The sequence below is a fragment of the Barbatula barbatula genome, assembly GCF_947034865.1.
Source record: "Barbatula barbatula genome assembly, chromosome: 10".
Classification (NCBI taxonomy): domain Eukaryota; kingdom Metazoa; phylum Chordata; class Actinopteri; order Cypriniformes; family Nemacheilidae; genus Barbatula; species Barbatula barbatula.
This window is the reverse complement of record NC_136773.1, coordinates 24,446,985-24,460,407: the sequence shown is the minus strand read 5'-3', so window position 1 is coordinate 24,460,407 and position 13,423 is coordinate 24,446,985. Positions and strand designations below refer to the sequence as shown.

At 42.0% G+C, this 13,423-nt stretch overlaps 3 protein-coding genes across 8 annotated transcripts in view; 2 read left to right on the top strand and 1 right to left on the bottom strand.

The window, feature by feature from the left end:
* hdgfl3 (HDGF like 3) lies at positions 1-9,581 on the top strand. 4 transcript variants are annotated; one of them, XM_079465279.1, is made up of 6 exons: positions 1-374; positions 3,449-3,525; positions 5,913-6,051; positions 6,131-6,283; positions 8,272-8,403; positions 8,779-9,579. In XM_079465279.1, the coding sequence occupies exons 1-6, from the start codon at positions 291-293 to the stop codon at positions 8,806-8,808; spliced, it is 615 nt and encodes a 204-aa protein (XP_079321405.1). In that variant the 5' UTR covers positions 1-290; the 3' UTR covers positions 8,809-9,579. The 4 variants fall into 4 exon arrangements, with proteins under 4 accessions (XP_079321405.1, XP_079321407.1, XP_079321406.1 ...); XM_079465281.1 differs by having other exon boundaries at positions 99-374; positions 6,131-6,247; positions 8,779-9,581; XM_079465280.1 differs by having other exon boundaries at positions 103-374; positions 8,782-9,573.
* LOC306899187 (uncharacterized protein) lies at positions 9,529-12,261 on the bottom strand. The gene is made up of 2 exons (XM_079465283.1): positions 11,692-12,261; positions 9,529-11,607 (listed from the first exon to the last, which is right to left on the bottom strand). Exons 1-2 carry the CDS (start codon positions 11,832-11,834, stop codon positions 11,493-11,495), a joined length of 258 nt encoding a protein of 85 aa, XP_079321409.1. The 5' UTR covers positions 11,835-12,261; the 3' UTR covers positions 9,529-11,492.
* The window catches only part of homer2 (homer scaffold protein 2), a 14,629-nt gene continuing 13,170 nt past the window's right edge, over positions 11,965-13,423 (top strand). The window contains exon 1 of one of the 3 annotated variants that reach the window (XM_079465277.1): positions 11,965-12,269. In XM_079465277.1, the coding sequence (XP_079321403.1) occupies positions 12,268-12,269 (2 nt within the window). In that variant the 5' untranslated portion in view covers positions 11,965-12,267. Of the gene's footprint in view, positions 12,270-12,417; positions 12,829-13,423 lie in introns of those variants that run through there. The other 2 variants (XM_079465276.1, XM_079465278.1) reach the window with 2 other exon arrangements.

Sequence of the window (13,423 nt, the reverse complement as noted above, 5' to 3'; positions counted from 1 at the left end):
GTATAGTAGGCTACTGTATGTTTTCTACGCCATTAAAGTATCGTGTCCGTCTGGAGTAAAATAAGCATTTATAATATAATGAAAAACTAAATGTGTGTGAACGACACATGACGAGGTGAGCTGTTTGAGGAAGAGAAGAGAGAGGAGTTTCTTTGGGCCTTTTCTCGTCTTTCATTATTTATTTCCTTATTAACTGCGATCTAAACATTGATGGTGGATCAGCGAGGGCTGAGCTCGAGATCCGCGGAATAACCTGCAGCATTTCACATTCAGTGCGCGCGTGTGTCGCGATGGCTCGCCCACGGCCACGGGAATATAAAGCCGGAGATTTGGTTTTCGCTAAGATGAAGGGTTACCCGCACTGGCCGGCGAGGGTGAGTATGAGCGGCAGCCGGGCAGAGAGGCGGGGAGGCCGGTTACAGTAGTGGAGAGCGGCCGCTTCCCGCAAACACACACGCATCATCTGCGTGGAAAGACGGAAACTAATGCAATGCATCCAAACCGCGGAACGTCAGCGTCATGTAAATGTCCTAATCTGTTAAGGATCGGGGCGGTTTTTAAAGGCTTTGATTGTGGTCATTGTCTGCACGGTGTCGAGTCTTTTTCACGCGTCGTGGGTTTGTATCGCGTGAGACGTTGTGGCTTTGGGCCTCGTGCAGCATCCGCGCGGTTCCGGAAAGACGCGATGATGTGAAGGATGGTGCGGTCGCCTTCATACCGAGATAAAGGCCGATAGTGTCTGATCGTGAGGATTCAGACTAACAGCATTATAAATAAAGGGTTCGCCTGTGTTCACGTCTAAGAATAATTCTCCCATTTCAGATTCTTACATGCTGACCTCTAGAATAATGTATACAATTGTGAAACAAGGGAAAAATGAACCACTTAAGCTCTGTTACAACCGTATACAGACAATAAAAGTACCAAAAGCCCTACAGAAGTGTAAAGCAAAGCTTGTGACACTCATTCACACCAAACAAGTATTTTAGTTTCACGCTTTAGTTGGACTGTTCGCTAAATTGATTTACAGTAATAACAGAAATTACCACCATGATGTTCTTAAGCTTGTGTTAAAGTCAATACCTGGAAGCCTGTGTCCAACACAGTTGAGCTCCAACCACTTCTTGGAAGTTACTAGTGCGTTTAAGGGTTGGAGCATAAAGGCTTTGTTTAAATACTCACTCTTGCAGTCTTTGCACTTGACTACTTTCATAACGTATTTTCCTAATCTAGTGGGCGTGAAGATCCCAAGTGAGCATGTAGTATTTCTAACCAGATGGGACACACTTGGCAAGTGCAAGCCAATTGAATCCATGTGCTGTTACATTTGCTTTTATCCAAAGCGACTTACAGATGAGGAAACATTGGAAGCAATTAAGTGCATCAAAACTAGTCCATTAAAGCCTGTTACTAATTACGTGGTAAACGCAGTTTTACAAAATACTTCTGTGGAGTTTTCTCTAATAAGATGTGCAACACTTACATTTTACTACAAAAAAATGTTTTGTAATATGTAGTAGTATTTTTTAATAGTGCTGTTTTTGTATTGTATCAAAGCAGCAGTACAAAAAAACAAGAGAAAGACACACTGGAACCCTTTCTTCAACATCTTGTGAGATCCGGGCACAAACACGTATCATGATTTATATACAGAACGTGATGCATGATGGGATACAAGCGGTATTCAAGATAGTGTGGGTTTAGGGTGCGTTAAAGCGACTTACAGATGAGGAAACATTGGAAGCAATTATAACAACATAGGCAACAAAATGCATACGTGCATTTGGAAAGTAGATCATTTGGAAAATGCTAACCCTTGCCTGCTAGCAGTGCAATCATACAGTCCCTCCCTCTCACGAATCATCATCCAAAGCCACGCCTCCTCCAAAACACATGAGCGCGCACACACAGACCAGAAGCTGTTGGATCGGTTCCAGTGAAGTCATGTCACATTCACCTGTGAGAAAACATTACAGCACAAAGTGAATTACATGACTACAATAATGAACATCTTCAGGTACCTTCTCTCTGTCCACCATTGTCTCGCTGCCTGCATATGAGCGCGCTGGTGATGTATGATGTCTGCGTGAACAGGGTGCGCAGTGGGATGCAAAATACGCTGACTGAAAATGTACACATGACGTATCATTGCCCTCGGACCGAGAGTAGTAATCGGTCCAACGTTTTCACAGACGATATATAATTGTAAAAATATAAATGTTTCACTTTATTTTTAGATTTCCAACCAGCATGACAAAAAATGTTTCTGGACAGGATTGCCTACCCTAACTTTAAGGGACTCTACTTTGGTATTTTTAAGACGTGACAGACTTGCGGTCTTACTCCGTCGCGTGCACACGCTCTGAAGTGGCCGAGACCGCAAATGTGTGTATTTGGACGCAGCCAAACTGTGCAGAGCTGTGGCCCTCCAGTAACCAGGGGTGGAGAGTGACTTTCCCATGGGAACGTGCCGGAACTCACCCCTCGTGGCAAAACATTCAACATTCAAAAGCTGCTTTCAATCAGAGAAACAAAGAAACCAGGCCTAAAACACCCAATTATTTGCTGAATTTAAAAGCATTTGGAATCATTTATTTATTTTGTACCTGATTTCAACGCTGGGGAAATACACAAAGAAAGCCTTGAGTAAACATTTTCTAAAACATTTAGTGATTCAAGACTTACATCGCCATTCTATAAGTTTACAGTGTTTTGCGTGTTGAACCGTGCAATACGTTAATCAAGTCTGTAGGAAATACTTTTGCATCAAGGAAATGCCATATGTCTCCTATTTTAATAACGTAACATTAATTTGTTTAAATGACTTCACAGATTTATAACATAAAGTTTGACAACTGTCTTAGAAGTACAGCTTATTCACCATGCTTGGTTTTAAATACGTGCTGGAAACACTTTACATTTAAGCAAAATATAAAGCTGTAAAAAGTGGATAGGTAACACTATTACAGTATGATTGTCAAGTCAAGTTTATTTAAAAAGGGCTTTTTACATTTTTCATTGTTACAAAGCAGCTGTACAAAAGAAAACATATTGACTATAAGAAAAACATATAAGATTATGCAAGTCAAAACACAGGTCAAATATCAGACATAAATGCAGTGTTAATTAAATAAAACTATAAAATTCTAGCAACGTACCTGAGAAAAACAACGTACCTGAGATAAAATGGTTAGCGCAGATCCATGTTTCATTCATTTGTTTTCTGCAAACTGAAACAATCTCTCTCAGCCTCTCTCTCTGATTTGCTTGGGTTATATTTTGCATAAAATATTTTGGACCAAATCCTTAATAAATAGACGTTTTAATTAGTGCTGTCAATCGATTAAAAAAAGAACCCGATTAATCGCACATAACATTAATGTCAAAAGACATGGAAAGTCAGGATGAAGGATGATGATGTCATCTAACATGTTTCATCTGCTTGTAGATTGATGAGCTGCCAGAGGGCGCTGTGAAGCCTCCTGCTAATAAATACCCCATCTTCTTCTTTGGTACTCATGAAACGTAAGTCAGTTGTGTGTCAAGTGTCTCTTATGTGTATGATCTGATTATAACACAGCGTGACCAAACAGAGTAAGCGCGACCCGTGATCAGACAGAGTGAGCACGACCAGTGATCAGACAGAGTGAGCGCGACCAGTGATCAGACAGAGTGAGCGCGACCAGTGATCAGACAGTGTGAGCACGACCAGTGATCAGACAGTGTGAGCGCGACCAGTGATCAGACAGAGTGAGCGCGACCAGTGATCAGACAGAGTGAGCGCGACCAGTGATCAGACAGTGTGAGCGCGACCAGTGATCAGATGAGCGCGACCAGTGATCAGACAGTGTGAGCGCGACCAGTGATCAGACAGTGTGAGCGCGACCAGTGATCAGACAGAGTGAGAACGACCAGTGATCAGACAGAGTGAGCGCGACCAGTGATCAGACAGTGTGAGCGCGACCAGTGATCAGACAGTGTGAGCGCGACCAGTGATCAGACAGAGTGAGAACGACCAGTGATCAGACAGAGTGAGCGCGACCAGTGATCAGACAGTGTGAGCGCGACCAGTGATCAGACAGTGTGAGCGCGACCAGTGATCAGACAGTGTGAGCGCGACCAGTGATCAGACAGTGTGAGCGCGACCAGTGATCAGACAGAGTGAGAACGACCAGTGATCAGACAGAGTGAGCGCGACCAGTGATCAGACAGTGTGAGCGCGACCAGTGATCAGACAGTGTGAGCGCGACCAGTGATCAGACAGAGTGAGCGCGACCAGTGATTAGACAGAGTGAGCGCGACCAGTGATCAGACAGTGTGAGCACGACCAGTGATCAGACAGTGTGAGCGCGACCAGTGATCAGACAGAGTGAGCGCGACCAGTGATCAGACAGAGTGAGCGCGACCAGTGATCAGACAGTGTGAGCGCGACCAGTGATCAGACAGTGTGAGCGCGACCAGTGATCAGACAGAGTGAGCGCGACCAGTGATTAGACAGAGTGAGCGCGACCAGTGATCAGACAGTGTGAGCGCGACCAGTGATCAGACAGTGTGAGCGCGACCAGTGATCAGATGAGCGCGACCAGTGATCAGACAGAGTGAGCGCGACCAGTGATCAGACAGTGTGAGCGCGACCAGTGATCAGACAGTGTGAGCGCGAGCAGTGATCAGACAGAGTGAGCGCGACCAGTGATCAGACAGTGTGAGCACGACCAGTGATCAGACAGTGTGAGCGCGACCAGTGATCAGACTGAGTGAGAGGGCGACCAGTGATCAGACAGAGTGAGCGCGACCAGTGATCAGACAGTGTGAGCGCGACCAGTGATCAGACTGAGTGAGAGGGCGACCAGTGATCAGACTGAGTGAGAGGGCGACCAGTGATCAGACAGAGTGAGCGCGACCAGTGATCAGACAGAGTGAGCGTGATCAGTGATCAGACAGTGTGAGCGCGACCAGTGATCAGACTGAGTGAGAGGGCGACCAGTGATCAGACAGAGTGAGCGCGACCAGTGATCAGACAGTGTGAGCGCGACCAGTGATCAGACAGTGTGAGCGCGACCAGTGATCAGACTGAGTGAGAGGGCGACCAGTGATCAGACAGAGTGAGCGTGATCAGTGATCAGACAGAGTGAGGGCAACCAGTGATCAGACAGAGTGAGGGCGACCAGTGATCAGACAGAGTGAGCGCGACCAGTGATCAGACAGAGTGACCAGTGATCAGACAGAGTGACCAGTGATCAGACAGAGTGAGCGCGACCAGTGATCAGACAGAGTGAGCGCGACCAGTGATCAGAAAAAGTGACCAGTGATCAAGCAGAGTAAGCGCGACCAGTGATCAGACAGAGTGATCAGACAGAGTGAGAACGACCAGTGATCAGACAGAGTGACCAGTGATCAGACAGAGTGACCAGTGATTAGACAGAGTGACCAGTGATTAGACAGAGTGACCAGTGATCAGACGGAGTAGACACGACCAGTGATCAGACAGAGTGAGAACGACCAGTGATCAGACAGAGTGATCAGACAGCGTGACCAGTGATCGTGTTGATTGGCCAACACGGCTTTATGGTTAGGGTTATATCTCCACCTGTTGGTTTGTCATGCTCTTGACAGCATTTCATAACTTCATAACAGTTTTTCTATACGAAGAAGGAAAAACTATAAAAAAATACTTTGCTGTGGCCTAATGGTTAGAGCGTTGGTCTTGTGATCAGAAGGTTGCAGGTCCTAATCTCAGTGCCAGCAGGTCATGACTGAAGTGCCCTTGAGCAAGACGTCTTACCCCTGATTGCTCTGCAGTAATGTGCCACTGTAAAAAAAACTGCTTGTAAGTCGCTTAAGATAAAAGCGTCTGCCAAATGAATAAATGTAAATGTGACTGATGATCATGTACTTGGTTTCCCTTCTTCTAGTGCCTTCCTGGGTCCTAAAGACCTGCTTCCCTACAAGGAATATAAAGAGAAGTTTGGAAAGTCAAACAAGAGAAAAGGATTTAATGAAGGTCTGTGGGAAATTGAAAACAATCCTGGTGTCAAATTTACTGGTTACCAGGTAAGTTATAGTAATTATCAGACATAAAGAATACGTGTGCATACATATGAGGTCATTCCAAAGCTTTCTGTGTGTTTAGGTCATACAGCAGCAGAGCTCCTCTGAGACAGAAGGGGAAGGGGGCAATGCTGCTTATGCAAGCAGTGAGGGAGATTCTGTTGGTGAGGAAGATGAAGGAAAGATGAAGAGTGACAAGGTGGGGTCCAAGCGAAAAAAAAGTACATCCTCCAAGGTACCTTTACCTTGTAGTTTGTTTAATTCCCTTGATTGTTGTTTTTCTCTGTGGTTTTATCAAGTGTGTCATTTACTTTCATGTCGGTGTCTGTTCAGAGACAGTAAAATGAGTTTTACTCGGTTAGATAAGTGAAATGTTATTGTCGGTGGCTAGCACTGTCTATTCACTGTGAGGGAGAGATGTACTGTATATAAACCCACGCAGTATTAAGGAAACAGCTCGTACAATGGGTCCAAGTAAAGTGTATATGCAACAATTGAAAATATTAGAAGACGTGTATTTTGCATTATACCATGGTCTGTTTGAATACTGGATTCTGATTGGCTGGAAGGTGTCCATTAAACCTCTTTTTACGCCAAAAAAACGCTTGGCAAATAACCATGGGATAATCCACAGCTACCCGTGCGTTAAAGGATTTTAATGCACTTCGCTGGGGTTCTGGGCCTCCACGTCGTGCATTTAAACCCTTTAACGCAAGGCTAGCAGTGTATTATCCCTTACGTATTCAACATGTATTTATACAGATGACATCAATCTCTCAGCTGCCATAGTTCAACTCGTGCGACATCACAACAGGGTGTTCAAGTTGAACTATTGCAGCTGAGAAGGCCATTCTATGTGTTCTTTTTTAAGCATTTGAGCCAGATGAAATAGGTATAAATACGTGTTGAATACTGCAAAAGACATGTCTTGTCATATCTTCAATGGATGAATATACACATTTGTAGACCACTTAACTGGGATCCATTGTGTGAGCTGTCTCTTAAGTCCCGCGTGGGTTACATTTACATTACATTTATGCATTTGGCAGACGCTTTTATCCAAAGCGATTTACAAAGCATAATCCTATACATTTTACATAGGTATCCGCAATCCCCTGGGACACAACCTTGCGTTGTTAACGCAATGCTCTTAACACTGAGATACAGGAAAGCTGTTATAAACATGTTGCTCCTGATTGAATTGACATTCTTGACACACCCACCAAATAAGAGAAAACGCATCTCAAACCCCCTTGCAACCCGTTTTCAGGAACATGTCGTTTACAGGTTTGAGCTTGAACGTGCCCCAGGTCATGTGCTGGTCCTAAGCTGATCATGTGCTGGTTTAAACTGGTCCTGAGCTGGGTTAGGACCAGCTTAAACTAGCAAATGACCAGCTACCATGCTTCAAAACCTAACTAACCAGCATATGCTGTTTTTTGTAATAGGGTGCAGGTACTGTATATTACAATTGTGTACTGGACATTTGTATAACCATACAAATTACATGTATTTACATGAAGTATAAGATATTGCACTGTATTGTCTGCCTGATGGCAGGAGTGCAAACAGTGATGTGAATGTGTCCATTGAGATGCTGGGACGGGCTCCGACCCTGCATAGGATAAGACAATAGATGGATATCATCATTTGCTTTGTAAATCAGATTCGGCTGGTTAGAATGAGCAGGCGTACAGTGATTTACTGTGGATAGCAGAATCCCAGAATACTGTTACTAAAAAGTTGGTTTTAAAAAGCCTTCTTCAAAGCCTGTTCCACCCAGACTAGAGAGATTAGAATTTTATTAGTTCAAATGAATAATGTGCGAATCTCTGATAATATTACTCTGAAGTTTGAGATTGAATCAGGGTTCAACAGCAGTGAGGAAGAATTCACTGCACATGGACGTTGTATATTATAGAAAAGGGATTTGAACTGCTTAAACGCACTTGCGAGTCCTTGCTTAGCAACAGCTGTTGCCTAGCGACCGAGTCCCACGTCTTCATGTATGCGCTGACGGTTACTGTGCTACTTGAACACATTTAGTGTGAATGTGAGACGCAACATTAAAGTTTGAGAAATATGAACGGAGCGGTTTGTAAAGCTTTGACAAGTTTACAATCGCCGATTACAAATCTGAAATGAGTAGCACTGACAATCGGGGCATCGTATAGTGTTGTCAAGCATATTTTTAGTGTACAATTCTCTTAAATGTTGTCTAAGCTGTCCAGGAAATGTTCGGGAGATGGAGATCTGGAGAAGGACGGTAAAGATGCTGAAGAGAAGAGCGGTTCAGAGTCTGGTGATCGTGACAACAACATCCAGAACTCTTCAGACAAGAAATGCAGTCAAGGGGTGAGAACGTATATGGCATTTCATTGTGAAGTAGTACGCTACGATATGTATTTCAAGCATGTCATGGATAATGGAGCTAATATAATTTTATTATGTAAGCTTGTAGAACAAACACAGCATTACTGTATATTGTGATAAAACCCAAAAGACGTGTGTAAATTCAAACATTAGACACTCACAATGTTGATGTTTTATGACATCATAAAACGCCGTCAACATGAGCAGATGGTTACATATTTACAATCCCGGAAGATCTGTACAGTTATGATAAACACGTCTGGATGTGGCGCTTTAAAATCCTCCACCTTTAATCAAAAGTCAAAGTCTAACCAGCACGAGCACATTTGAAAGCTCTTTTTTTTATATGTTTTTCAGCAGAATCTGTCTGTCCGGAAGGATCGCTAGATGATCGCACCGGTGCTCATCATCGTCCATTTGTCATATTGTAAATGTACACTTTGCATTTTCTTCTATCGATTGCTTGCAAATGTCCAAACGTTATAATGACGTGTTCTGTTCAGGGTCAAATCTGACTCGCACACACAACAAAAAACACATGGGTTCAACAAAAACGTCTTTGTTTTCAATTTCATTTGAGATTTCTATCAGCACTGTACATGTGACCGGACATAGCAAACACTCACATTCTACACACACTGTTTATCTGTCTTAACGGAACAGACAGCAGGTCTCTAAAACAACATTTTGCTTTTATGTGAAAAGGAAAAAAGGAAGGAAAAAGTAGAACATGTATGAAGTTTAGTGCAAAAGCAGACTTGTGAGTTCAATATAATCTTCGTACATTTGATTTGTGTGTAGAATCTAGAAGCTCAATGTTAAAGGTGCAGCTCATGTCTGTTCTGGCATGTTGACATTGCATCATTCACGTTTACGATGTTATTCTGTTGAGCTTTTCTTTACGGACAAAAAAAATGCGCTCTTGCTTTGTTAGATTTTATTTTTTTTATCTTTGTTTATAAAAAATATATTCTATTTATTTTTATGACAGTAGATGGCACATGTGTGCTAAAGTTTCCCTCATTTCATTTTTATTGTTGAGTTTTCATGGTTTGTAGCTACATGTAAAAGTTTTTTTCAGTTTATTGACGAGAATTTTACAGAATAAATTAATTGGAATGCGATTGTAATAAAGTGTTCATTTCAGACAGATACTCTATAATTCGTCTTATGATTTAGTTACTTTATGTTAAGGTGTTTTGCATTAAAATGAATCATTTCATCCTAATGAAAGAAACACATGAACACAAATCACAGATTACTGATATGAATGGACCTTAACTGTTTAAATCAATATGTTCATGTTAAAAGACAGATGCAGGACTCTTCATTACATCTGATGGCCACCAGAGGACGCTGTCTGTAGGGTTCTCTCATCTGGGTTTGGCTAGCTAGAGCTTTTCTTCAGTTGTGTTTAGCAGAAGTCATTAAGCTTTAATGATGTGAAAGGTCCTGCAGAGATTCTCTGTGGTTGTGTACTGCACTCTTTTCATTTAAATCATTTCAAGTTTTTATGAACAAAATCATAGTTCAATTTGTGAAGTTCTTAGAGGTAGTCGCGTACAATTTAGAGGCAATATCAACCAATATCATTTCACATACTATATAGTATTGTACATTAGAGATTCAAGTGATTTTGAAAGTAAAGATGCCATTTAGAAAGTGAAAGCGCAATAGTTTTTAATAAATGTGCCAGGATGAGTATTTACACTAGTTATTATCCCTAAACTGATTTAAAAACATTGTAAAGTCATTTTATTTTTACTCTAATTATATATTTTAAAAACTTTATATTGTTTCAAGTCAGCTGTATATTTTCTCTCTCTCTCTCTCTCTCTCTCTCTCTCTCTGTCCACCTTGTTTTATCAGAATCAGAAGACCTTCGGAAGGTATTTTCTTGGGTGTTGGCAGCTTTTAGTAGACATTCAAACGCAATGATAAGACAAATCATAAAAAAGATTTACAGTGTAAAAAGATTATAAATGAAAAATATGCATGTATAAAGACTATTGTACAGAAATGGGAATAATAGCATACAAGGGACATTGTACAGAGTAGTATATTGTTGGTGACTAAAGACAGGACAAACAAAAAAAGACATTCATATAGAGAGCTCTAAGCCGAATCAGCCATCCGCGATGCCATATTCCTAAAAATGCCTTTTGGTACTTTCTATTTTCATCTTATATTGTTTAGTGCACAAGCAGCAAATTCTGAGGAATATCATTTAACTGGGTATACAATTTGTATGTGACTTCATGACTTTGAATAGTATTGGAATATTATTAACTGCAAACAATCACAATCTTTTTGGCGCATTGGAGAATTGCGAGGGCTGGTTGTGTGTGCCAATGTGCAAATCTTCAGTTCACTGTATTTGTGTGGAGGTCCCTGAGGCTGAAAATGCAGCTTTATAGGACAAAAATAGATGAAGAGCATCTCTTCTTCAGTTGTGCAGACTAACACTGTTCATTACTCACACGACACTGATGCAGGTCACTGTGATGCTGCAGGGGAGAGCAAGTCAACAAGCGTCACATGTTTCTATTGTGAGGGACGAGAGAGGCACACTTTCTGTAGGTCAGAGAGGTTTTTCTCTTCCACATTTGCTCTGACCTCATCGACAAAATAATAATAATAAATCTCACCAGAGTACGTTCAAGTGCCGTGACTTGTGATTTGGATCCGACCATAATATAACCCTTCATAGTGCACTGTTACATAACAAAATGATTAGGTAACTCATTTGTAATGTTTTTTTTTACTTCAAACCGATTCAAGCCTTCATATTTTCTTATGTATAAAACATTTTATAGTTCAGTTCTATGTGTTGATATTTAAGTTTACTGAAGTAAAGAACAACGAGGAGTTTCACAAAGTGGCAGAATTCAAACAGGGCCTATTTAACCCTCTACTGTGACGTTCATTATGTCAAACTGATAAAGTTTCAGTTCTTAATAACTTTATTTATAAAAAGATTCAAGTTACAATGAGGAAAATACAAGCAGCACGTTTGAATAATGATCAATAATGATCTCGATGAGAGGCAAAGGTAGAAAACATTTGAAGTGTCACAGGTGTCGGTGATGGGACCTCTGACTGTACGAATCATGACCGGATTTACGTTCGTCACCGCGGTCAGGCCAGCGCCGGTTGTAGCGCTCCTGCGGCCGCTGATCCGGTACTCTGGAGCGGAACACAAACACGTATTAAAAAACACACAAATATATTCATTAACAGAGAGAAATGTCCCTTTACACTTAACGTTACCGTTTATCTCTGCGTCCACGCGCTCTCCAGTCTTCCAGCACCGGCGGCGGGTCGGGCGCGCGCTCCCGGTACCGCTGAAACTCTGCGTCCTCCGCACAGAACCTGGATGCGAACTTGGCGTTATAGTCAACATTGCGAGACATGTCTCCTTCAGAGAAAACTCCACGTCATTCAAAGCGTGAAAAATCACGAAACCCTGCACAAACCCAACTGCGAGTCCGCGGCGTGTGGTGTGCAACTGTTAATTCTGTCCCTCTTGGTTTGTCTAAAGGTTCCGCTAGATTCGGTTCCCTTTTCCTTCCCACGCGTCGCAAGTCATTTATATATTTATTTGTAAATGAAACGAGACTCTTTATTTGTCATCCCGTGTGTTCATTATTTAATACGACTTTGATGTAGTCTGCACCTCACGAACGACGAATTTTCTGGCACGTCAGCGGTGTTATACAGACGGCGGGTTTGTTTTCTGTGGCTTTAATTAATAATGCAGATCAGTCGGATCATTTGACGCGCGCGAGTCCAGCGATGAGCCGTTTCGTCTGAGTCCTTCAGTGGAACCTTTGCGATTCTGCAGAAATGTAAGTCCATATAAGTTTAATACAGCCGTTAAATAAAGTTTATTTAGTAAAACATGTCGACACGGCGTTCGGTGTGTCGATATGAGTGCGTGCGTATAGACTTTAATAATATACTTGTCATGGCTCATGTTGTCACTAACCCTGTCTGAAACATGTCATAAAGGGTATTTCAAGTGTGTGTGTGTCTCTGTGTGAGTGTGTGTGTCTCTGTGAGTGTGTGTGTGTGTGTGCGTGTGTGTGCGTGTGCGTGCGTGCGTGCGTGCGTGCGTGTGTGTGGGCAGATCCACGGCGCGTCTCGTTGTCGTTCAGTTTGAATTGATGATCATCTGCATCGAACTCAACACACACACACACACACACATACATACACACACATACACACATTTCATCTGTAGAGTCTTTAAATATTAGAAGCGGATCAAAACACGCGTGTCGTTGTGAAAACACGACAGAATCCTGGAGTTTAGACATCTAGAAACATCTGCTGCGCGATATTCGTGACTGTTACTGTTACAGACCAGAGAAATAAAGAGATCTGATCTCCAGTCAGTATAATGGGGTGAGTCTGATCTTAAACTCTTTTGTCTTAAACCATTTATGGTGAAATGAAAGTGCAAAGGTTGGAGGTTAACGTTTATTGAGCGAGTGACGGGATTCAATGTGAAAAGTTGATATAAATTAGACGTTAAACTATATTTGACTCTATGATTGTGTGTTTGTACAGTATGTGATTTATTGGCTTTAATTGGTGTGAACATTCCGCAGTTTTAACTGAAAACCGAACCTGAACAAGGTTTTATTTCACTATTGCAGCACTTGTGCGTGCGTGTGTGTGTGCGCGTGTGCGTGCGCGTGTGTGTGTGTCAGAGAGAGAATGTTAGAGAAACTCGCTCGAGCACTGTTGTCTTTCTTGAGAAGCTGTAAGACCAGTCTGTGCGGTCAGATGTGTTTCTCTTGCACACAACATCACCATTGAAGAACACAAGAGTGTGTTATTGTGAGTCACTTCTTTCAGTTGTGTGTGTTCCAGTAAATAATCAGATTGTGTCCAGTAGCTTTGAATCAGAATGTTTGAGGGTTTCTGTGAGTTTGTGGTTATTTGACTGACGTGTGGTTTGTAGTTTAGCCTCAAGCTGTTATAGATTAACCTCATT